Source organism: Sebastes umbrosus, chromosome 5, assembly GCF_015220745.1.
Source record: "Sebastes umbrosus isolate fSebUmb1 chromosome 5, fSebUmb1.pri, whole genome shotgun sequence".
Classification (NCBI taxonomy): Eukaryota; Metazoa; Chordata; class Actinopteri; order Perciformes; family Sebastidae; genus Sebastes; species Sebastes umbrosus.
The window spans coordinates 18,061,012-18,086,216 of NC_051273.1; the positions used below are offsets into that span (position 1 = coordinate 18,061,012).

The window sequence follows — 25,205 nt, forward strand, 5'->3', positions numbered from 1 at the left end:
CTGTGGGGGTGGGAGGGGGTGGGGGGCGTCAGCTACTCGGTGTGGGTGACGGGGAAACAGGCATCCAGTAAGGCAGTGGGCGGCTATGATTAATGACTTTGGCTGGATTATTGCCACCCTATTTTTCCATGTCATGTAGAATGACAATATGTTGTTTTAGATAGTGTGAACGTAATTTGTCTGCATCTGTACAGTTGGGTGAAAAATTAAAGGAAAAAACAACATAAAGTTTCTTAATAAGGTGACACTCGCACTTTCGGTTCCCTCGTCTCAAGGTCAATGGGTTTTTAGTTCGATGCCTGAAATAAGGTCTGTGGTTAACACAAGCTGAAGAGATTTTAACGTTTTGTTCCACAACATAAAATACGTCAGTAAATGTCCCAGTCATTAATTTTGAAGCTTTTACGTGTCTTAAAAAAGGCGAATAAAGGAGACTACTAAACGTCATCATGCCAAACACTAGTCCACCTTTAGCTTAGTGGTGGTGACGTGAAGTCACGTGACCGTGGTGTCGTCTATAGCCTAACGTTAGCTTTTTACTTCTGGTGATTGCATTCAAAAAGTGGTGTTCATTTGTGGAGATTATCTTGCTGAACAAAACGTGTAAGTATCATAAACGTGTATTTGCCACAGAGCTTATTTCCCTGCTATAATCCAGAATCCAATGGAAAAATCCTATTGGCTTTTTGTGGAGGGAACCAGGACGATGCTGACTTCCTGGTTTGCCTATAAAAATACGTCATCCCTGCTCCACTCTAGTGCAATGCTAAATTGGACCAAAAAGGTGCCGGTACCCTAATTCAGGACTTGCATGACATGATCATTGTATGTGTCTTGGATATATTTATATTTATATGTATATCTTGGTAATATATCCCACTTCAAATGTATTTTTTTATGCCTTTCATTACATACTGTACATTACGCCTACATACAACATACATTTCCACAGTTTGTGACCCCCTAACCCTGTTGTGCCACTCCTTTATTAAGGTTTACCTATAATTTGTAACCCATCTGTACTTCCACATGCAGCATGATGACAGTATCAGTCTGCCTTGCTGGTCTCAGTCCACAGCACCGATGGCAGCAGGTCACCTCTCTGTGTATCTTACCTTTTGTAATTAGCTTCAACCCTCTCTTTGCCTAAATAAATCAACTAGAACCGCCATCACATGCTTGTGTTTAAAAGGTGTTGTACCACTTGTGTGCAGAAGTGTGTTTTGACTTTAAAGATCCATAAGATAACACCTCTCCTCTCTGGCCGGGGGGGACTGTTTGATTATCGCTCTCCAAAAATGAAAATGAAATGAGGGGGATATTTACTTTTCTTCCCCAAAAGCTTTGATAGCTCAATTGCTTGTTTTCAGTGGCTTGTTATTATTTTTCAATTGGTGGATTGGCTGTTGGGTTTGGAGTAGCACGGAGCGGCTCTGCGAGTGTTGTTTCTGCCCTGGATATACACAGAGCGCTCAGTGAAAGCACAGAGAGGACAGAGATAGGAGGGCTCATCAGTAAACCTCTGTTAACATTCATTAAAGGAAACACATAATAATGTTCCAGTGTGGTGTTTGACATCAGTTTCTATGATCTATACAGGCTCACTGGTGGATTGTAGCTAAGTACATTTACTCAAGGACTGTACATAAGTACAATTTTGAGGTATTTTACTTGAGTATTTCCATTTTATGTAACTTTATACTTTCAGAGGCAAATATTTTACTTTTTACTCTACTACACTTATTTGACAGTATTACTGTAGTTACTACTGTAGTTCTATAAATTACTTTACAGATTCAGATTATTAATACAAATTATAAACCAACCAATGAATTATGATGTAGTATATAGTAGTATATAATTATTAAGTATTAGGGCTGTCAATCAATTCAAATATTTAATCACGATTAATCACCTGATTGTCCATAGTTAATCGTGATTAATTGCAAATTAATTGCATATTTTTTATCTGTTCAAAATGTACCTTAAAGGGAGATTTGTCAAGTACTAAATACTCTTATCAACATGGGAGTGGGCAAATATACTGCTTTATGCAAATGTATGTATATATTTATTATTGCCCCAAAACTGCATGTGATAATCATAAAGTGGGCATGTGTGTAAAGGGGAGACTCGTGGGTACCCATAGAACCCATTTACATTCACATGTCTTGAGGTCAGAGGTCAAGGGACCCCTTTGAAAATGGCCATGCCAGTTTTTCCTTGCCAAAATGTAGCGTTAGTTTGGAGCGTTGTTTAACCTGTGTTGCGACAACCTAGTATGACATGTTTTTGTGACAATCTAGTTTCATATGATGCCAGTATCTCTACTCTAGCTTTAAACTGAGTCCACTACAACCTTCAAATGATTGATTGCGTTAATGTCTTAAAGAAATGAATGGTGTTAAAACGATTTTGCGGTAATGCGCTATCATCCAACTTGACCAGCTACAACATTAAAGCGATGAACACATTAATGCATTAATAATTATAATCCGATATTATAATATATACTATTCTGCATAATGAGTACTTTTACTTTTGGTACTTTATGTATATTTTGCTGATAATACTTTCGTGCTTTTACTTAAGTAACATTTTGAATGCAGGACACAGTATTTCTAAACTGTGGTATTACTACTTTTACTTAAGTAAAAGGTCAGAGTATTTCTTCCCAAACTTTTTCACACCAAGAACCCTTAAACTGACACAAATTAGACCACGGACCCCCATCTGATAGGATTTTATTTTTTTAGATGTGTTTTTTTTTTTTATAGAAAGTCTATGAAATCCATGACCAAATAGTCATACATTCGGTCACTGTGTTACTTAAGGATGGAGTTATAGTGAAAATAAATGATTCCCCTTTTGCTGGGGGGGACCTGCTGAAACCCCCTCAAGGACCCTTGGGGGTCCCCGGACCTCACTTTGAAAACCACTGTATAGGCTACCCAATACTATTTATATATTTTTTTTTCTTTATTTTTTTTTCTGGGCTGTATGGCAGTGAGCTGACAAAGGCCTTTTCAAAATAAAGCATTTTGAGAAAATGAATCCTAAAATCCCTTTTTGAAAACTGACATCTGAGTAAGACAGAATTACCATAATACTATAACATAGAAAAATACTCCATAATTGTGAGATTTTACTGTCAAATATAGTGCATCATGGGTCAGAGGAATATTAAAAATGCTCTTTTGGGTTTTTTGTCCTCCTGCCTCCATCGTCACAGGCGAGCCAGTGACGTCATTCCGGCCTCTCTTTATAAAACTGTCAACGCCTTCCTCTCACCTGGACTGACACGCACACGCACACCCCAGCAGCGGCAGCAGCAGCCCAAAACACCAGACCAGGAGAGGACTGGACAGGACTGAGGCTATTTCTGGCCGGAGCAGCAGGGGATAACTTATTTCTTTCCCTTTTTTCAACAAAAAGAAGACCATCACATAGTTTCTTTTATGAATCTGGCAAATTACTCTTACTTCTCTGGCATGTGCAACATGACCGCAGAGACGCAGCAGCAGCAGAACTCTCCCTCCGAGGCGAGTCCTCTCGTCATGTCTCCTAATGTCCTGTCTCCTACTAATGTGAGCCTGCAGGACTCTCCTCTGCAGGCTGCACAGCCGCCTCTCATGCTGCAGGCCCGGAACAAGGACACCAACGTGTTGATCAAGTCTGAACCCCGAGGGAGCAGCAGCAGCCCCAACAACACGGAGGATGGAGGAGGAGGAGGAGGAGGAGGAGGAGGACAGACCGAGGAGCACCTGTCCACCGGTAGCCGCCGGAGGAAGAGGCCCGTCCAGAGAGGAAAGCCTCCCTACAGCTATATCGCCCTCATCGCCATGGCCATCGCCAACTCCCCCGAGAGAAAGCTCACTCTGGGAGGCATCTACAAGTTCATCATGGAGCGCTTTCCTTTCTACAGGGAGAACTCCAAGAAGTGGCAGAACTCCATCCGACACAACCTCACCTTAAACGACTGCTTTGTGAAAATCCCCAGAGAGCCAGGTAGACCAGGTAAAGGCAACTACTGGACCTTAGATCCAGCTGCTGAAGACATGTTTGACAATGGGAGCTTTCTGAGGAGGAGGAAGAGGTTCAAGCGCACAGATGTGAGCACCTACCCGGGTTACATGCAGAGCTCCAGCGCGTTCACACCGACTCCAATGGGCAGCAGGCCTGCATACCCAAATACCCTTTACGCATCTGGTTATGGCTCCCAGCTGAGTGCAGCATCGCCGCATCCGGCCATGCTGCATCACTACCACCAGACCTCCAGCCAAGCACAGCCACGCATGTTCAGCATCGACAACATCATCAGCCAGCAGCCGGGTGGAGAGCTGCAGAGCTTGGGGCTGCAGGACATGGGCTCCATGACCTCCAGCTGCTCGGTCACTGGTGGTACCGACCAGTCTGCATGCTTCCAGACCCAGACTGGTGTCAACATGTTGGGCAGGAACAGTGGGAATCTGTCATCCAACCTGGCTGCAGGTTACCCGTACTCCTCCTCCTCCTCGGCCTCTCCTCCCAACCTGCAGGCCATGACGCAGCAGTCTGGTTTCTCTCCACCAGGCAGCTCTCAGGTGTACTGCTCCGCCGGGAACAGGCTCTCTCTGCCGGCGCTGCGTCCGGGATCCTGCGCCGAGCACACGGAGCAGCTGCTGGGCCTCTCCGGCTCCATGAACTCCTACAACAACACCTACATGAGACAAGCCAACTTTGCGTCAGGACTAGAGCGATATATGTGAGACTTTATATGCCAAAAAACAAAAAACTAAAATCCAAATTATAGGCTACTAAATAGTCCCATATTAAAGGAATATTCCCCCAATAAGTGCATAAGAGATGAAACACTTAGGTCTGGTATAGGCCTGCAACTTTGCCTGCAACTTTGCGTCAGGACTAGAGCGCTATATGTGAGACTTTATTTGCCAAAAAAAACAAAATTATAGGCTACTAAATAGTCCCATATTAAAGGGATATTCCCCTAATAAGAACATAAGAGATGAAACACTTAGGTCTGGTATAGGCGTGTTTCAAAATGTCTTAAATGGCCTAATATTAGGCCTCTATATGTCACTCATTAAACTACAGATTTATAAGTTCTTATACGAATTTGATTTATTTTTTATGACACATATATTGTGACAGAAAACGACCGAGCCTCACGATAAAACATTCCTATATTTTTAAGTCTTCATTTTGAAGCAGATTGTACTAAATTTATTAAAATATATTCAAGACCAAAACCAGCTCAAAAATCCTCAATTCAATTTTAAATAATTTGTAACTATCAATCATGCTTCAAAATATAACACTTGTTTTTTTCCCTATTAGTAAAACAAAAAATGTGAAATATATTGTCCAATATATTTTGTATATTTCAAAATGTCTTAAATGGCCTAATATTAGACCTGTGTTACTCATTAAACGACAGATTTATAAGTTCTTATACGAATATGATTTATTTTTTAAAAGATATCATATCTTCCACTAACACAACAATTAGCAGCATTGATTTGATTTAATTTTAAAGCCTAAATGTTTTTTTTCCCACTAAGGCTATATATATATATATATATATATAGACAAAATGTGTTTTAAGAACAAATGTTTTATTCAAAATGTACAAATTACAATTAGACACAATGATCATCTTAAAATAAAGAACAGATTAGTCTTCATCACACATGAATTAAGAATTTTTTAAAAAGTAAATTAAATGGAAATGACAGGAAATCAAGGTTAGGAATTATTAATCAAACATATTGACTGAATTAATCAAACAGTGTAGGCTATAACTTATAAAGCACACATGTTCTCATCCAAAATGTCTTAAATGGCCTAATATTAGGCCTACATATGTCACTCATTAAACGACAGATTTATAAGTTCCTATACGAATTTGATTTATTTTTTATGACACATATATTGTGACAGAAAACGACCGAGCCTCATGATAAAACATTCCTATATTTTTAAAAAGCCATTTCGATCCGTTTGACACATTCCATGACTGTATCTCAGAGTTTTATGTATTTTATTGTGCCACATTTCGATTATATTTACGTTGTGTTTTAGAGTTTTTACATGTTTGTTATATCAATATCAATTCAAGTCTGCTGTTTTTCGTGTAAATATTTTTTTTTTATGTATAAAAACTTTATTAAAAGAAAAGAGTGTTATTGTTGCTGACGACAGGTCGCCTGAAATAAATTCATTTTTTACAGTAAAATCAATGTGGTCTTTATTCTCGATAATTCAACTCTATTTGTCACTGAGTAGTGTTATGGTTTTAGTGTAACTGCAGGTTATATGTAGGCTACAACATCAATCAGTAAAACAGATGTTGATGAAAGTGATAACATTAGTGTCTTCATTTAGAAGCAGATTGTATTAAATTTCTTAAAATATATTCAAGACCAAACCAGCTCAAAAATCCAATTAAATTCTAAATAACTTGTAACTATCAATCATGCTTAAAAAAAATAACACTTTTTATTACATTTCACTATTAGTAAAACAAAAAATATGAAATATATATAGGCCAATATGTATTTTTTATATTATTTATATTTTCATCACATCCTTCCACTAACAACGTAAACATAGAATTAGCAACATTGATTTGATCAGTAAAACAGTCGTTTTTTTTCATTAATCACAGTTCAAAGTGATAACATTAGAGTCTTCATTTAGAAGCAGATTGTATTAAATGTCGTAAGATATTCAAGTTATACTTGTTTTTTCCCTATTAGTAAAACAAAAATATGAAATATATAGGCCAATATATTTTTATATTATTTGTATTGTTATCATATCTTCCACTAACACAACAATTAGCAGCATTGATTTCATTTAATTTTAAAGCTTAAATGTTTTTTTCCCCCTTAGGCTATATATACATAGACAAAATGTTTTTTAAGAACAAATGTTTAGACAAAATGTAACAATTAGACACAATGATCATCTTAAAATAAAGAACAGATTAGTCATCATCACACATGAATTAAGAATTTAAAAAAAAGTAAATTAAATACAAATGACAGGAAATCAAGGTTAGTGATTCAAGTGAATCAAACGTATTGACTGAATTAGTAAAAAGGGTAGGCTAGCTTATAAAGCACAAATGTTCTCATCCATTTAGCTACATACAGGCCTTATTGTCTGAGAGAAAACATATATTGTACCAACAACAACGACTATGTGAGGGATGTTATATGAATGTGTGTATTTACTTTTACAGTTTGGAGTCTCTGTTACATCATCAACAACTCTAATCTTTATCACAATTGAACTTGTAGGTTGTTTCCCTCATAATTAATTCAATTATTTTTTATACATTTCTTATTTAGAATATGTTAATGAATTTAACTTGTTTCTCCCCTTTTTCAGGATAATTCCAATTAAAATGCATTACTGTTACTTGTGAAATTAATGTTTATCCATTCGTTTTATGTTCCCAAAAATATTTTTTTATTCAAGGCTGTGGATGTAAGAAACATCCTACCCTTTCAGTGCTCATTCACTATTTAAAAAATAACAAATATTATATTATTAATTATCAACAACTAGTTCTTATTCAGATTTGAATTTGAATTTTCTCTGTTGAAAATAATTGAACATGCTAGTCAATAAATATTCATAAATGTGTTAATCAATAAACAAAACAGCAACCAATACATCAGAATTTGTGAGAATTGCTTCCCGTGTCATCTGAGGTCACGTAGAAATGTAAAACGAAAGTGGAATAGTTGGTGTTGGTGACAGAAATAAAATAATACATAGTTCTTTGTAGCGCTCGACTGGGACAATCTTCATCATGGAGGTAATTCACTGACTGTGATCACATTCTGTTGTTCCTGATTAAATTTTAAAGTTGCTCAAAAAGCACAACTCACAAAAACAATTCAAAGAAAGAGAGAAAGACAGAGATACAAAAACTGGTAGAATTCAATAATAAAAACTTCTTTTGCTCAGGTTCCTGGTTTGTTATTGAGGCCTTAAGGCATCTATACTGGAATCAAACTATTGATGCATCAAAGGGGCAGATGTTATGGGGGCCCATGATAGATCAGTACCAATGTAAAGTGTATTAGGATTGTAATAGGGCAGCTGTGACTCAGGGGGGTCTAGCAGGTTGTCCTTTAACCGCAAGGTTGGCAGTTCGATCCCCGGTTCCTACTGTACGAATCCCAGTCACTCCCCAGGCGCTTAACTTTAAAGGTACTACATGTAACAATTTATGTGTTTTAATCGCTTTATATTGCCAATGTGTGAACAGATTGTAACGTAACATAAAAAGGGAGACCTTCCCCGACCTTCTCAGTTGCCTATTACAGCCTGTGGACTTATTTCTATGTAAAGGACTCGGGACTGTTTTGCTGGGAAAATCCAAAGAATAGGACATTTGTGTGTGTTCCCGAGTGCCTTGCCTCACTTCAGCTTCCCTAAAGCGCCAACAGTGTGCAGCTAAAAATACTGTCTTGAGTGCTTAAGCTATGGTTGGCCAGCATGCTGTAACTTATATGCAGCATGGATCTGCTCGGTTGCTTCATAACATTAGCTGATAAAGTCATTTACTAGCTGCAAGCTAGTTAGTATCATGGAGCCAATGGTCCAAATACAATATAGGAACATTACAGAACATTATGTAAGGGATAATGCCCGCTGAGCTGTCCATTATCAGGAATTAATGGACGACGTGGAGAGATGTCAGGATGCTGACTGCAGTTCACTTAACGGCCACAGGTGTCATTAACAACAAGGATATTCTGAAAGTTACATATAGTACCTTTAAATACAGAGGTCAAATTTCATGTATGTATGTTTACTATGTATGTGACGATTGAAATAAAGTTTATATTCAAACTCTTGTATGGAGTCTGCAGCTACTGTTCCTCCTATCTGTTGCAGCCAAGAGCACATATTTGCCTCAGGGTCACCTGGAGGGTTAATCTGACTATGAATCATGATCAAACATGAAGCAGGTAGAACTTGTAAGTGGAAACTGGATTAATTGTTTGGTTTGAAGGCAGTCTCTGATGAATGGGACAGCATCTTAATAAAGGCCAACCAAACAGCCTCTGATGATCTGCTTCCACATATTTCATGTACTGGGACTTTTATAGATATTTGAAAGCAGTTTATCAGTATGGTGACATTCAAAGAGTATATTGGGCCCTATAATAAACCTCATTACAGTTTTTCTAATTCGCTTTGGCTCAGTTCTTGAATGAGAATTTATTTTTTTTCAAAAAAAAATTCATTCAAGCAAATTGCACGTGTTTTGGGATGAGTTGATTCTCAGTGAAATTGTCATCCTCTTTACAACTTCTAAACATTTGTTCATGATTTTTAGCCATCACATGCTAAATGATGCATTCAATTATCCCAATCTGTCAGATATTCATGTATATTCCATAAATATCTATGACGACGAGGTACAATTTGTTGTGTTTGAACTGAACTACTGCATGTTTTTGTTGCAGGGTTGTTGTTGTTTTGGTATAAATGTAATTTTGTAGCAAAATTTCTGTTCACTGTATATGACTTTACATGAAAGATCGAAAGGGATTTTTTTGTTTATAGTACATGAAACATATTGCTACACAAATACATTTACTGTATACATACAAATGTGCATATCTTTGTCTGTGTACTACTACTACTTTTTCTGTGTACTACTACTACTTTGTCTGTGTGCTACTGTTACGCCCCACCCTCGGGCAGCCCTATTGGGGCGAACAACACTTAAACACTGACCCAAACCAACCACAAAAGACAATTTTAAAACTCTCAAAATCAATAGGATTTATTAACAAAGACATATAAAAAGTCATAAAGTGAGAGGCAGCAGAACCAGCAGTCCCCACACCAGAAGCCTCTCTCTTCTGCTGCTGGCACAGGAGCTTTTAAACACCTCCTTCCCTGAGCAAATGCAGCACACCTGGGCACCTCGTTGAGCAGTGCAGCACACCTGGGCAGAGCTACTAGAGAGGGAAAAGGGACAGCAGCACAGAAAAGACATACAGCCATAACAGCTACTACAGTATTGATTTTTCCCATCATGAAAAACACCTAATCATTTTGACCAGTACTGCTCACACGATGACAAAACAACTTTTCATTTTGGTGGCATCGGCCAATTTACTGACACAATAACTGGTTTTGGAGCATGAATGAAGTGTTTTGGGTGAGTAACTACATTTTGCAAACATGCAATAGAGTTGTGATGTCCAATCAAACAGTTGCAGCAATTGCACTTACAGTTTAGAGAAAGTTTAGACTGTTTTGAAAAATGAGCCAAAGCAATTGAGAAAAACTGTAATTCTGTGTAATACAACAGCTGTTTGTTCACTCAGAACCCTTTCCACCACTAGATGGAAGCATCTAGTCGACTGTCTGAGAACCAAATGCAAATGTATTGTATAATGTACATAAATACACACAATTAACAACTGATATACTTTATACACCGATGTGTTTATAAAAAGACAATATTTCCATATTGACATGGGGCTACTGTTAACAAATGTTGTTTTTTTCAAGTCTGTTGTTTGTTCTTTTATAAGAAACTTATTTTAACATATTTTTTTATCCAGGACTCCCTTGAAAAAAATAGAAAATATAAATATGAAATAATATATATATATAAATATAATAATATATATACTGGATAAACAAAGTTTGGAAACTTGTGTTTGATGGATTATTTCTCTGTTGTTACAATGCTAATTGGCATTGTATTTTACATCGTTGGAAAGCCTATTTATTTACCTTCGCAATGATGTCCAACTTGTAAGGATCATGCATTTGTGGGATGAGCAGCACAGCTGATTATGTGGGTAGCGCCCAAGAAAAAAGTAGGTCAAAGTATGGAGATGAAGTGGAGAACGCTATGCTGATTGTTGAACCGATGGAGTAACAGCTTTTGGTGGGGGCTGTGTGTTGGTGTGGGGCGGCATCTCCCTCACTGGCAAAACAAGGCTTGTCATCATTGAAGGCCATCTCAATGCAGGGAGATATCGGGATGAGATTCTGCAGCCAGTGGCAATCCCATATCTCCACAATCTGGCACCTAACTTCATCCTCCAAGAAACAACGCTCACCCCCACAGAGCCAGGGTTATCACAGACTACCTCCACAATGTGGGAGTAGAGAGAATGGAACGACCTGCCAAGAGTCCACACCTGAACCCAATTCAACACTTGCAGGATCAGCTTGGGCGTGCTGTACGTGCTATGGTATGTATCCACAAGGGCGTTTTTTATTGCGAGGGGACGCGACGCTTCCCAGCATTGGACGCTTGGTGTGCTGTCCCTAGAAACAAGGCACTCGGCTCCTGATTGGACGAACGCTTTCCCGCCGTTGGCTGCTGCTTCCAGTTTTCCAACCGGAACCAGTATGGAGGCTCGTTTGGAAACTTTCTTCTCTTATTTCACGAAAATAGTTACCCACATAATCAGCTGTGCTGCTCATCCCACAAATGCATGATCCTTACAAGTTGGACATCATTGCGAAGGTAAATAAACAGGCTTTCCAACTATGTAAAATACAATGACCATTAGCATTGAAACAACAGAGAAATAATCAACCAAACACAAGTTTCTGAACTTTGTTTTTTCAGTTTATATTTAATGAATAAAAAGTAGGCTTTAAAATGAATAAACTTGATTGATTGAAAAAAAACATTTTGAATCTGAAATATCTAAAATAAAAAAGTCAAAAAATAAAATAAAATAAATAACTGCTAGTTTACTTGATTTTGAAATTAAATTGCCCCTCTTAAAATCTCAAAATATCTCAATATTTCCATATTGACATGGGGCTACTGAATTGTATTAACAAATGTTTGTTTTAACTTTTTTTTGCTGTTTTAAGTGTATTGTTTGTTCCTTTATAAGAAACTTTTAATATATTTTTTTATCCAGGACTCTCTTGAGAAAATATAAATATGAAATAAAAAAAAATAATAAATAAAAAGTAGGCTGTAAAAATTGATTGACTGAAAATAGATTTTGAATCTGAAATATCTAAAATAAAGAAGTAAAAAATAAATAAAAAAAATAAATAAATAAATAACTGCTAGTTTACTTGATTTAGAAATTAAATTAGCCCTCTCTTAAAATCTCAAAATATCTCAACCACCTTCAGTTGTATTATGCCCATGTTTATAGGACACATCTCATCAGCCACCACTGTTGGGAATTCATTTTTATGACATGATCAACAGCAGAGGGCGCTTCAACACCACAAACCACAACGATGAGAAACTCCTCCATTCAGCCAAATCACGAATCATAAGCATCCAAAACCCCCATTGAATCTTTAGAAACTATCCTATCCTATCTTATCCTATAGCTCTCCTTTAGTAGGTTAATCAATTTAACTCATTCGATAAACGATAACATGTTGTCTTTTCAGCCAAATATCATGACAACATTAAATGCGCGCAGGTACGTTGTGGAAGCTTAATAGATTTAGAAGTATCAATAAAAAGAGCTGTAAATGAAAAAAGACCTATAATATTATAGCCATACAAAATATATGTGTACATTTTATTTAATATTGTATTTATTGATTGTCAAATACAATATTGGCTTAAGATATTCCAATAAATCAACAAGTCTATATAGGCACAAAGAATCAAAAATAAATAAATAAATAAATAAAATGTGGACAGTGTTTTTATCCCATAGCTAACTAAACCTTGGGCGATATTTTAATATTGTATTTATTGATTGTCAAATACAATATTGGCTTAAGATATTCCAATAAATCAACAAGTCTAATTAGGCACAAAGAATCATAAACAAATAAACAAATAAAATATGGACAGTGTTTTTTATCCCATGGCTGCTAAACCTTGGGGCGACTCCATGAATTAAAATAAAAAATATTCTATAATATCTAACTGCTTATGAGGCGTGCATGAGAAAGTAATGTGTCATTGATGGCAGGTCTCAGTGCGTCTATTTCACATTTTAAAGTGCTTCAGAGACAAACAGACATCCAGGTCAGACAAGAGGACACACGGCTCAAAGAACACTAATGTAGACATTAACAATATACAGATATATTGTGGTCGAGATTAAGAATTGGGTGCTGATGATGTAAATGCTGTATGTTTCTGCTGCGTAATGAACCGTCGTCATCTCAGCTGCAGCAGGTTGCAGCTGACTGATATGCTCCAGTGTGCACTCGTGAATTATGCAGAAAATGCAGATGGAATAATGTTGTGACTTCTTGACGGGGAAAACACAAAATCCAAAGTGAGAAGTGATCAGGAAATTAGGGGACTGGCCAGAAAACCTCAGAGAGGAGGATTAAATCCGGCCACAACAGCTAATTTATTAGGGGACACAATAAAGAGTTTATTTAACACCTTAATCAAAAGCTGATGTAACAGGTCAAAATGTCTCAAGTCTAAAAAAAAAAAAATGTTAAGTAAAATAGTGATAACAGGTCTATTTAGTGGCATTCTGATATTTATTATAATAAACTTTATTTTACAGTTTATGGTCGCAATTTGTTTATTTATTAAATATTATTTATTTTATTATTTCATTTCTGAATTCAACAAATACATTGGGTTTGAAAAGGAATGGACATATAATAATAATGATAATAATAATAATAATAATAATACTAATAATAATAATAACCTTAATTATTAGGATCATTCTGAGCTTTCAGTGCAGATATTTTTCAGATATTTTTTATAAATTAATTCTTACCATATTATAAACAAGTGGGAGATTTGTTTTGACTCTAAATATACATTTAGATTATTGTCTAAATATTGATATTATGCGCTTTGCTTTATGTTTGTAGGCTATTTCATAAAGATCACCATAATCGGAGCCCACCTTATACTTCTCTCACACTACACTGCAAAAAAAAAAAAAAAAAAAGTAGATTTAATTGAGTCACGCAACCTCATGTTCAGAAATAAAACCGCATTTTTAATGATTAAATGAGAAATCCCATCATTGGGTTGTCAGTGAAACTATTTTGTTTTTAATACTTTTTTTTAATCTATATTTCTAATAAATTATCATTATATTGATAATGCACAGAATAAAAGAGATCAATAAACAAATTATTATTTTTTAATTCTAAAAATAAGATCATATGCATATGAACAACCCCCATACAGGCATATAGACTAAACTACATGTTTTCGTTATTTTTTTTTTTAAAGTTATTTTTAACGAAATATGTTTAAAAAGCTCCAAGAGCAAAAGAACCAAATATGACTTTTCTTTTTGCAGGGCAATTTTCGTCCAGTTCCTGGTAGCACAGTGACTCAAAGACCACGTGACCAGCATGCTCCTATAAATACCTTTTGAGAGCTAAGGAGGATATAGTGTGATATAGCCTGGCTGGATAACCTACCCAACCCAATACCCTGTGCGTAAAAGAGATTTTTGGAGACACACTTTGGATAATCCAAAAAGCAGCTTTTTTTTAAAGGAGCTGCAGCAAAACCTGAAACCCATCGCATCTCAAGAAAAAAGTCCAGATTGGTGCCAGATTGGTGATCTTTGACTGTTTTTACGCATGAAAACCAGAACTTTTTCTGCTCGATGAGAAGAAACCCGCATTTGCAGGACGGCCAGGAGTCTCCAAATCCACACAGGTCAAAGACTTCTTTATCTTTTTCATTATATTCTAGCCATGTGTGCATTCAGTAGCTGGAGATAAAAGCTGCAGCTAAGTGTGGTTGTCAGAGGGAGAAATCTAGGAGAGAGGAGGAAATCTGAGGATGACTTTAGGGACGGATATGTCCGACAGCTCTGCATTGTCCGAAGACGTGGACATCGATGTGGTTGGTGGTGACATATCCTTGGGAAAAGACGGGAAGTATATCCACCACGAGTTTAACTTGGACAATGACTCGGATGATAATTACTCCCATGCTGCTGCAGAAGAGAGAGTTTCCTCTCCGGGGCTCAGCAGCTCCGACTGTCCGTCAGACCAGATCCAGGACTCTGGTGCAGAGGTTGGGACAGTTATTGGGGATAAATCCAGAAAAGGCGCACTTGTAAAACCCCCTTACTCCTACATCGCCCTCATCACCATGTCCATCCTGCAGAGCCCCAAGAAGCGCCTGACGCTCAGCGAGATCTGCGAGTTCATCAGCAGCAGATTCCCGTACTACCGGGAGAAGTTCCCGGCGTGGCAGAACTCCATCCGACACAACCTTTCTTTAAACGACTGCTTCGTGAAAATCCCCAGAGAGCCAGGTAATCCAGGTAAAGGCAACTATTGGACCTTGGATCCGGACTCTGCAGACATGTTCGACAACGGGAGCTTCTTGCGCAGGAGGAAGCGCTTCAAGAGGCACCAGACTAATGAGATCCTGAGAGAGTCTGGAGGGTTTCTACCCGGGTTTGGATACGGACCGTACGGATACAACTATGGACTCCAGCTGCAGAACTTCCACAACCCGTATCACCCGCACAACCCGCACCATTCATCCTCTTTCCCGTTCCCTACCGCGCCTTGCACCTTGCCTTCAACAGCCTCTTTATTCCCAGCACCGCACCATCTTCCATCTCTGTTAGGGGCTGATTTAAGAAAGCCCTTTTACCCGCAACTGAGCCCGTCTTTGCAGCCTCTCAAGACGGACTCCAGTGCACCAAATCGACCTTCATTCTCCATTGATAACATCATAGGTGCGGCCAACTCCACCGGCTCTTCCTACGCAGCGCAGCCGGGCAGCCAGGCTCACATCCTGGCCATACTGACTCCAACGCTGGCCTCTGCTGCTTCCAGCCACTTGAACCTTTCACAGGACAGCATATTACAGGGTCAGACTTTCTCCAGCAGCAAAACACCCAATATGAACACTTGTCCTTTTTAAAAAAACATAAAAGAAAAAAAGAAAAAAGAGGCAAGAAGGAAAAATCTTTTATTATAAAGCCAATTTATGGCGTCCTGTTCCTGTCCTGTGTGCTGGCCTCTGCTTCCAGCCACTTGAACCTTTCACAGGACAGCATATTACAGGGTCAGACTTTCTCCAGCAAAACACCCAATATGAACACTTGTCCTTTCTAAAAAAAAAAAAGAAAAAAAAAAAAGAGGCAAGAATGAAAATCTTTTATTATAAAGCCAATTTATGGTCCTGTTCCTGTGTGAAGGTAGGCTGTACATTCATGGTGAGAAAAAAAAGTTTTGGCTCTCCCCATTTTCCTAACAATAGAGGAGAGATTTATTTATGGTTTGTAAATATGTGTATAATATTGAGAGACAAAAGCAAGAGAAACTCGGAGAAGGATCTTTTTTTTTTTTTTTTTTTTCTTTTTTAAAAACAGTGCTGGCCTCCATTTGTCAGTGAAGATCCTGTTATTTTAAGTTAAAGGGGTGTCACCCAATGGGGATGATTCCCGACCTTTTTCTTATTTTTTTTTTAAATATAATTGAGAATTTTATTATGATTTATTTTTATTTTTATTTTGTGCGTCGTGAGAAAAATGGCACTGTTGTTGTTGACATATAGGCTGACAAAGACAGAGCAAACTCAGGTTTTACTTCTAGAAAGCACATGGAGACAAAAGAGAGGAGTTCTGACACTAAAATAACCATCACATCCTCTCAACCTCCTCTACATGGTGAATTTGTGACAATATCATTTCATGTTGTCGGTGGACACAGTAGGCTTATGTGTTTTTTTGGTATAAAAGAGCGCATTTACCTCTCTCAACTTTCTTAATTGTTGTTCGTTCCTCTATTTCACTCTGTGAAACATTCAGTATGTCATGTGTTGCCAATAGAGAGAGAGAGACACCTAAATGTTCATAGGTCATTTTTTTGGTTGTAATGACAAGAATAATAAATGTTTGTGAATTTAAAAAAACAACAACAAATCGTTATTTTTTTATTTTATTGCATGGAAAGTTGAACAAAATAAGAGTCTATAAAATAGACTAAACAGCAGCAGTTTAATGCAATTAAATGCTGTTTTTGCAAACATTTTTTAACTTAAAAATTAAAGGTTTTCTTTCTTATTTAAATATTATGTTTTATTTGTTTTCTTGTATTATGTGTTTCCATTCAGTAAAAAGGAGGTTTTCGTATTCTACTTTTTATATTTTTGCTCGTTAAGGTCTAAATCTTAATATTTATTCTAACAATGCAGCTTCTAAATGATAATGAATTCATGTTTGTGACCAATTACAACACACTAAATCGATGAGTTTCTTAGTAAAGCAGTTAATTAAGACTTTTTAGGGTGTTTCCATTCAGTAAAAAGGAGGTTTTCATATTCTACTTTTTATATTTTTACTCCTTAAGGTCTAAATCTTAATATTTATTCTAACAATGCAGCTTCTAAATGATAATGAATTCATGTTTGTGACCAATTACAACAGACTAAATAGATGAGTTTCTTAGTAAAGCAGTTAATCAAGACTTTTTTAGGCGTGAAAAAAATTTTTTGTTGGAATATTTAAAACACGATTTGCTTGCTGTATAACAGTCATGAATATCACGCAACAGTGCATGGGCAAAGCTTTCCAAATGATAATGAATTCATGTTTGTGACCAATTACAACACACTAAAGAGATGAGTTTCTTAGTAAAGCAGTTAATTAAGACTTTTTTTAGGTGTGAAAAAAAACGCACAAAATTGTTAGGTGGAATACTCGTTAAGGTCTAAATCTTAATATTTATTCTAATAATGCAACTTTCCTAATGATAATGAATTCATGTTTGTGAACAATTACAACACACTAAATAGATGAGTTTCTTAGTAAAGCAGTTAATTAAGACTCTTTTTTTAGGTGTGAAAAAAAACAGCACAAAATTGGAGTTGGAATATTTCAAACACTACTTGCTTGCTTGTGTATAAAACAAAGTATGACTTAATTCATGACTGTTATAGTCATGAATTGAGTTATATTTTTTATATTTTTGCTCGTTCAGGTCTAAATCTAAATATTTATTCTAATAATGCAGCTTCTAAATGACAATGAATTCATGTTTGTCGTTAAGGTCTAAATCTTAATATTTATTCTAACAATGCAGCTCCCAAATGACAATGAATTCATGTTTGTGACCAATTACAACACACTAAATAGATGAGTTTCTTAGTAAAGCAGTTAATTAAGACTCTTTTTTTAGGTGTGTGTGAAAAAAAAAACGCACAAAATTGGAGTTGGAATATTTCAAACAGGACTTGCTTTCTGTGTATAACAGTCATGAATATCACGCAACAGTGGGCAAAGCTTTCCTCTTGTGTGTTCTCTCGCTCGCTTAGTAAAAAGGACCATTTTCTAGCCAGTTACAAAGGGGCCTTAAATGAAAGCTGTAATTGAAAGTGAACAAGGATATACCCACGCTCTTTCGGGGCTTTCGTTGCTAATTTGTAGCAGCATTTTTCATCAAACTCCTAATCCTCCATAATGCGGCTTTTTGGTCCGTTTTGTTGATGTTGTCAGTGCGGACTCCTGGACCAGAGGAGTGAATGTGCAGCACAGCGAGCGGTCCAATGTGAGACCAACCACACACATTTAGAGCCTGAAAAGCAATCTTCCTCTAAAGGCCTCGGCTCTGCTCTGCTTTCATGTCGTCTGTGTTGTCTCGGTTGATCCGTATAAAGGAAGCAGTGGGATTCGTCCTGCTACAGAAAAACAGCCCCTATTGGTCTTTTTTCCAGAGTTGTTGGAGCACATGTTTCCAGACAGAAGGGAGGTGTAAAGCCTCCTTTATTTACCAGATATCTGTGTGCAAATGGTTAAATTAGTTTTGTGGGTGTTTTGACAGATGATTATTAAGGATGAAGGGTGGGAGGGCTTCTGTTTTCCTTCAGCACAGCTTCACTGAAACGAAAACCAACACTTCTTTTCTTTATTCTTTTCTTTTTCTTTATAACCCCTTTTTGGCGCAAATTGGACATTTTTGTTTTTTTTCACTAATATGTTTATTGGGTTTTCTTATTTTCACAAACACAATAAGAGTACAAAAAAAACACACCAAACACTGGTACAGCTCAGATAATTTTTTTTATCTAGGAGGTCATATAGGAAATAGTCCATAGAGCAGGGAAGTCACAGGATATATTTTCACTAATATGTTTATTGGGTTTTCTTATTTTCACAAACACAATAAGAATAAGAATAAAAAACGACAACAACAAACACTGGTTACAGCTCAGATCAACAAATGTATATAGGAGGTCATAGGAAATAGTCCATAGTGCAGGGAAGTCACAGGATATATATGAATTAATGTTCAAGAGACTCCTTGTGAGATACTGGAAGAGAGTTCAGGTCCAATATAGTTCAGATAGGGCTGCCAGATATTGTGGAACTGATCTACGTTGGCATGTAGAATATTTGTGAGATATTCCAAGCAAATTGGACAATTGATAAATGTAAAAGATTTTGGGGGAAATCATTTGGTTTAGAGCTTCTCACCGCTGTATCCGTGATGTTAATTGATATGCTGCATATATATAATTTGCAGAGTAAATGAGGTGGAAAAAAACATTAGCGCTGCTATTGAAGTTGCGCACTGGCTCTGACAGGGAGTCATTACGCACCGCGTCAGTCCATTAAAATCCACATGGAGCGTTTTGCAGAGGTGGTTAAAACACCATTTAAATAACGGCAGGAACGAAAAAGCAAGCCAATAAAAATCACAAAACACACACACTGGATCTGCCATGAGGAAGTTCAGCCAGAGGCACCAGCTTTGAAAAATGGACCATTTGAGACTGAACCCATTTCTAGGGATTTTCAGCTCCAATGCGCACCAACAGCAGGATTTCAACAGTATTAACCTGTTATTGCTAAAAAAAAAACAGTGTTTTACTGTTAAAACAAAAGAAAACCTGTTAAATTACGCTCATTGGCCGTTTTTTAACTGAACTATAACTGCTGATCAACTGTCTAAAGTATCATCAGTAACAGTTTCATGCAGTATTTTTTTAATTCTGGGACCTGATCTGCACATGTGAGGCTTGTACATTGTACATGATTGTAAAATCAGTGAATTAGCTTCATTGTTCTTCACTCACATGTTGTTCAGGTTTGCATTCTATGCTTGTAACCAGACAGACATTTTGGGAAAAGTGTCAACAAGTCTATGATAGCCTTTTTCCTAACAAGTGCCTTTAATTGTATTTAGTGTGACTATTCCTATGTCTGTAACCTGCTAAGTCTATTCATCTATAGGCAAAAAAAAATAATGTTTATTAAAATGTATGTAAAACCTAAATAGTGCATTAAAACAAATCAGTAAGATAATGTAAAAGAAAGGTGGAAAAACAGATATAATGTATCTTTAAACAGTAAATTACCTGTAAAATAATGTGAAATTAATAAAAGTTCAAACTGTATTTTTCATTAACAGTACAAAGCTGTAAATTTCAGCCACAGTATAATAATGTACATTTTATAGTAACATAAAGGCAACCCTGCCTCCAGTTCTTTACTGTTATTTGACTGGTATATTGTTAACAGTGTGTCCATATCCAATGTAAGATTACAGGCCTGCAGACCAGAATAGACCTGGAAACTTGCTCTTCCTCAAAAACCACCACAAACACTGAACACATTAGACATCCGGAACGCATCTTCTCCAACGCCCTTTCATTCTTTCATGTGAGTTTCTTTTACATTATCTTACTGAGTTGTTTTAATGCACTATTTAGGGTGTTTTTTTTACGTATACATTTTAATAAACATATTTTTTTGCCTATAGATGAATAGACTTAGCAGGTTACAGACATAGGAATAGTCACACTAAATACAATTAAAGGAACTTGTTAGGAAAAAGGCTATCATAGACTTGTTGACACTTTTCCCAAAAATGTCTGTCTATAGCTGGCTACAAGCACAGAATGCAAACCATATAAACATGTGAGTGAAGAACAGAGCTAATTCACTGATTTTACAATCATGTACAATGTACAAGCCTCACATGTGCAGATCAGGTCCCAGAATTAAAAAAATACTGCATGAAACTGTTACTGATGATACTTTAGACAGTTGATCAGCAGTAAAGTGCTGCTTTTTAAGAATGCATTATAGTTCAGTTAAAAAACAGTTGTTTACAGTGTCATTGACACGGTAATACTTGAGAAAAATCATAGTTTCATAGTTTCACTGTCGGACCACCCACAGCTCCATCGTGTCTGTATTTATAGGCATCACGACATCCGTCATCTTTTTCGTGACGTCTTCTCAAACGAAACAAGCGTGTGAGTGATATGTGAAGTGACAGCTAAATGACTCAACAGTCACCAAAAAACACATTTATACATTTTAAAGGCAATTCCCCATCTCTTGTCTAACCGCTCCCATATGCTCTGTTTGGGCGTAAGTTAGACACAAACTGGTATTTTCGTGCCGCTATAATTTATTTATAGACTCAGATGTCAACAGAAATTTAGATTTATCGCTTTCTTCTCCTTTTTATGATTCGCAGGGGAAAGTCCTAGGAATAACATGAAGTGATATAGAGCGTATGATTATTATTATTATTATTATCATTATTATTATTATTATTATTATTATTAGCATCAAAATTATCATTAGAGCGCGTGACAGCAGGGGATTAAATGAAATCGTTTTGGGTAAATCTTCCTCTGCCTTCATGCCAATAACGTTTTAGACCCTGATCGATGCACGAGCTGCGTCTTGAAGGACACGAGGACATAAGGCTGCTGACACCACGAGCTGTGTGTGTGTGTGTGCGTGTGTGCGTGTGTGTGTGTGTGTGTGTGTGTGTGTGTGTGTGTGTGTGTGTGTGTGTGTGTGTGTGTGTGTGTGTGTGTGTGTGTGTGTGTGTGTGTGTGTGTGTGTGTGTGTGTGTGTGTGTGTGTGTGTGTGTGTGTGTGTGTGTGCGTGTGTGAGATAGAGATGTCAGGCCTCAAGGTCACCCTCGTCAATTGAAACTGTTGAAAGCTATTCTTCACTAAATGTGCACTAAAAATATACAAAATATAGAATATAACTGGCCTATAATATAATATAATATAATATACCTTCCATTAATGAAGCTACAAAGTTTAAACCTTTTGGCTATTAAAACGTACCTGAAATACACATTGGCCTATATATTAATTTAATTTATAAGGGTTTATAATGGTGTAAGAAGTGAAGGGCTGCATTATTGACTTAGTGTGAATAAACTTGGACAAAGACCAATTGAAGATCTTTGGGGGTTTTTAGTCCCCCTTAAATGAACCTATAGCACCCTTAATAATGAATTCTGCCTTTTAATGGACTGATTTATTATGCAAAAAAACCAAGATGTTGCCAGATGATCAAGACACAGGGACATGGCAGGTGGTGCTAGTAGGCTAGTTAACAAAAGACCTGCATACACTTGTTGTAGCCTGTAGTTATATTTTCTCTTGATCACTTAAAGTGACAAAAGTAGGTTTTACATTTAAAAATGTGTCTAGTTTCATCTGAACATTAAACTGCAGTCTCCTAAATGTATAAAGGCCCCAGAATTGAGACACCAGGCTGCAGATCTCTGTTCAGTTGGAAGCTTTTGAAGCTGCACTGTATTTTAGGGAGTGTAGGCTACTAATAATGAAAACATACCTCTCACATTTGACTTTTTGAGACATTTTAGCCTATTAGAAACCCTCATCCTGCTCTATCACACACACAAAAGTCCTACTTGGTCCAGGAGTTTAGAGACGGTTGGGGACAGTTTTCCCCTCATAAAGCATCAACCTTTAGAGTCCACTTCTCTCACCTTTCTATAAAACTAATAGGACTATATCTTAACCTCTATACCTCCTCTTTCTCTCTCTCTCTTCTTCCCCGTGTATGTGTGTGGGTGTGCACGCACGGCAGACGAGCCTCTACAGAGGAATGTTGGCGGAGGAGAGGAGAGGAGAGGAGAGGAGAGGAGACTAGACTAGAGGGGAGGAGGAGAGAGGAGAGGAGGAGAGGAGAGGAGAGGAGAGGAGAGGAGACTAGAGGGGAGGAGGAGAGAGGAGGAGAGGAGAGGAGAGGAGAGGAGACTAGAGGAGACTAGAGGAGAGGAGAGGAGACTAGAGGAGACTAGAGGAGACTAGAGGAGAGGAGAGGAGAGGGGAGAGGAGAGGAGAGAGGAGAGGAGGGAAGAGGAGATGAGAGGAGACTAGAGGAGAGGAGAGGAGAGGAGAAGAGAGGAGAGGAGAGGAGACTAGAGGAGAGGAGACTAGAAGAGACTAGAGGAGAGGAGAGGGGAGAGGAGAGGAGAGGAGGGAAGAGGAGATGAGAGGAGACTAGAGGAGACTAGAGGAGAGGAGAGGAGAGGAGACTAGAGGAGACGAGAGGAGAGGGGAGAGGTGAGGAGAGGGGAGAGGAGAGGAGAAGAGAGGAGAGGAGACTAGAGGAGAGGAGAGGAGAGGAGACTAGAGGAGAGGAGACTAAAGGAGACTAGAGAAGAGGAGAGGAGAGGGGAGGGTAGGAGAGACTAGAGGAGAGGTGAGGAGAGACTAGAGGAGAGGAGAGGAGAGGAGAGGATCCGTGGCTCAGGCTGCTCCGTTGCTATAAATCACCTCCTCCCCTCACTGCTCTCAGTCTCCCTCCAGCTGCCGTGTTTTTGCAACAGACAGAGGAATCCTTCGCTTAATTAATTTAGAATGTGTAAATAAAGCGAGGACAGTGAACTCCCCATCATCTCTGGAAACACAATATTAACTTTGGAAGATCTTCGCCCCGCCGACTCTGACACACTAAACGAGCACCTGCTGCAGGAGAGGAAAGAGGAGGGCTGTCCATGCACACACACACACACACACACACACACACACACACACAAACAGTGTCAGAGCAGGGGTATTAATGACGGCAGATATTAGCCTGCAAAAGGTCACCAGAACATGATAGCAGGTGATATCAGACCTGTTTTAGGAGAGTGAGGATGTGTGATTACTGTAAAGTCTGCGGCCTCCTGTTTCCTATTTGTTGTTTTAACTTTCAGATCAGATTTTTATCTCTAAAACAGTTTAGTTTAAGAAACCATTATAGGACTGGGGCAGTGTCCACCTTAAAATCTGGCTTTTGGTTCACCTACTGACATTAGTGATGTGAGAATACAAAGAACTCAGTAGAAGCTGCTTTACATGGCAATGAAAACATTCATCCTACTCCGAGAGTCCACACAAGTCTCTGAATAAGAGTCAGATCAACTTTATCTGGCAGCAAATTACGCACAGGCGCAAGGATTAACCAAAAGGCCTAATAGGCTACAAAAGCACACATAAAACACGCATAGTGCATGTGTTGATCCATTAACCGATACTAGACATAGGAACACATGCCAGGAGATAATAAAAGTTAACAGAACTGGAGTGGGCACATTTAAAACTGATCAATGACTTTCAGAAATCAACAATAATTGGGCAACAATTCCATAACAATCTTTTAGCATATTGTAATTCAAGTGTTTTGAGAGAAAACTAGACTTCTGCTCCTCCTCATGGCTCTGTTTTCAGGCTTTAAAAAATCTAGCAGGTGACGGGAGACTTTGGCCAATCACAGGTCATTTCAGAGAGAGAGAGAGCGTTCCTATTGGCTGTGCTCCGGCTGGTGGGCGGTGCTTGGTATTTCCTCAACTGATCTCAACATGGCTGCCGGGTCGCAAACTTTCTTATTGTACAGCTAAACAATACACTACAAGATGTTTCTGAAAACATTTGAGGCGAGAAGTAGTCATTACAGTAACAGAATACTGATTCATATTTGATCAGCGCTGCCTAGTTTGATGGGAGTTCGTGATTGACAGCTGCACAGAGACAGCAGGATCCAGCTCGGATCTGATTGGTTGTTTTCCTCCGGTCTGTGAAATCTTGCAGATGCCGTTAAAAGCACCAGAGGACACAGAGGCACATGTTTTTTTTTCAGATTATCTGTCTCATGAACTACTGATCTACTACTAATCATATTTGCTCCAATTCTACCCACTGCAGCTTTAACTGTTCTTCTCAATGGGGACCTATGTGTGCCTCTCAACGTCCCCCTGGTGGTCCTCAGTACTCACATTAGGCAACACCAGTCCTCCTCCATCAGATCCCCACCTCGGCTTGTCTTCACCGGGACGAAGGCACTAAAGGAAAGCTTTCCTCTCTCCAGCAGCTCTGACAGAGAGGAGCAGCTGCTCTCTCTCTCTCTCTCTCTCTCTCTCTCTCTCTCTCTCTCTCTCTCTCTCTCTCTCTCTACTACAGCTTCTTCTTCCATTTGACCTTT

General features: G+C 38.0%; 2 protein-coding genes across 3 annotated transcripts; both read left to right on the forward strand.

Moving 5' to 3' along the window:
- Window positions 1-3,398: 3,398 nt before the first annotated feature.
- Window positions 3,399-5,484, forward strand: foxe3 (forkhead box E3). The gene has a single exon (XM_037770533.1). It carries the CDS (start codon window positions 3,459-3,461, stop codon window positions 4,746-4,748), a length of 1,290 nt encoding a protein of 429 aa, XP_037626461.1. The 5' UTR covers window positions 3,399-3,458; the 3' UTR covers window positions 4,749-5,484.
- Window positions 5,485-9,968: 4,484 nt separating this feature from the next.
- Window positions 9,969-16,864, forward strand: foxd2 (forkhead box D2). Of its 2 annotated transcripts, none has more exons than XM_037770979.1 (2): window positions 9,969-10,195; window positions 14,277-16,859. In XM_037770979.1, exon 2 carries the CDS (start codon window positions 14,771-14,773, stop codon window positions 15,869-15,871), a length of 1,101 nt encoding a protein of 366 aa, XP_037626907.1. In that variant the 5' UTR covers window positions 9,969-10,195; window positions 14,277-14,770; the 3' UTR covers window positions 15,872-16,859. The 2 variants fall into 2 exon arrangements, with proteins under 2 accessions (XP_037626907.1, XP_037626908.1); XM_037770980.1 differs by lacking the exon at window positions 9,969-10,195 and adding an exon at window positions 11,463-11,524 and having other exon boundaries at window positions 14,277-16,864.
- The last annotated feature ends 8,341 nt before the right edge of the window (window positions 16,865-25,205 follow it).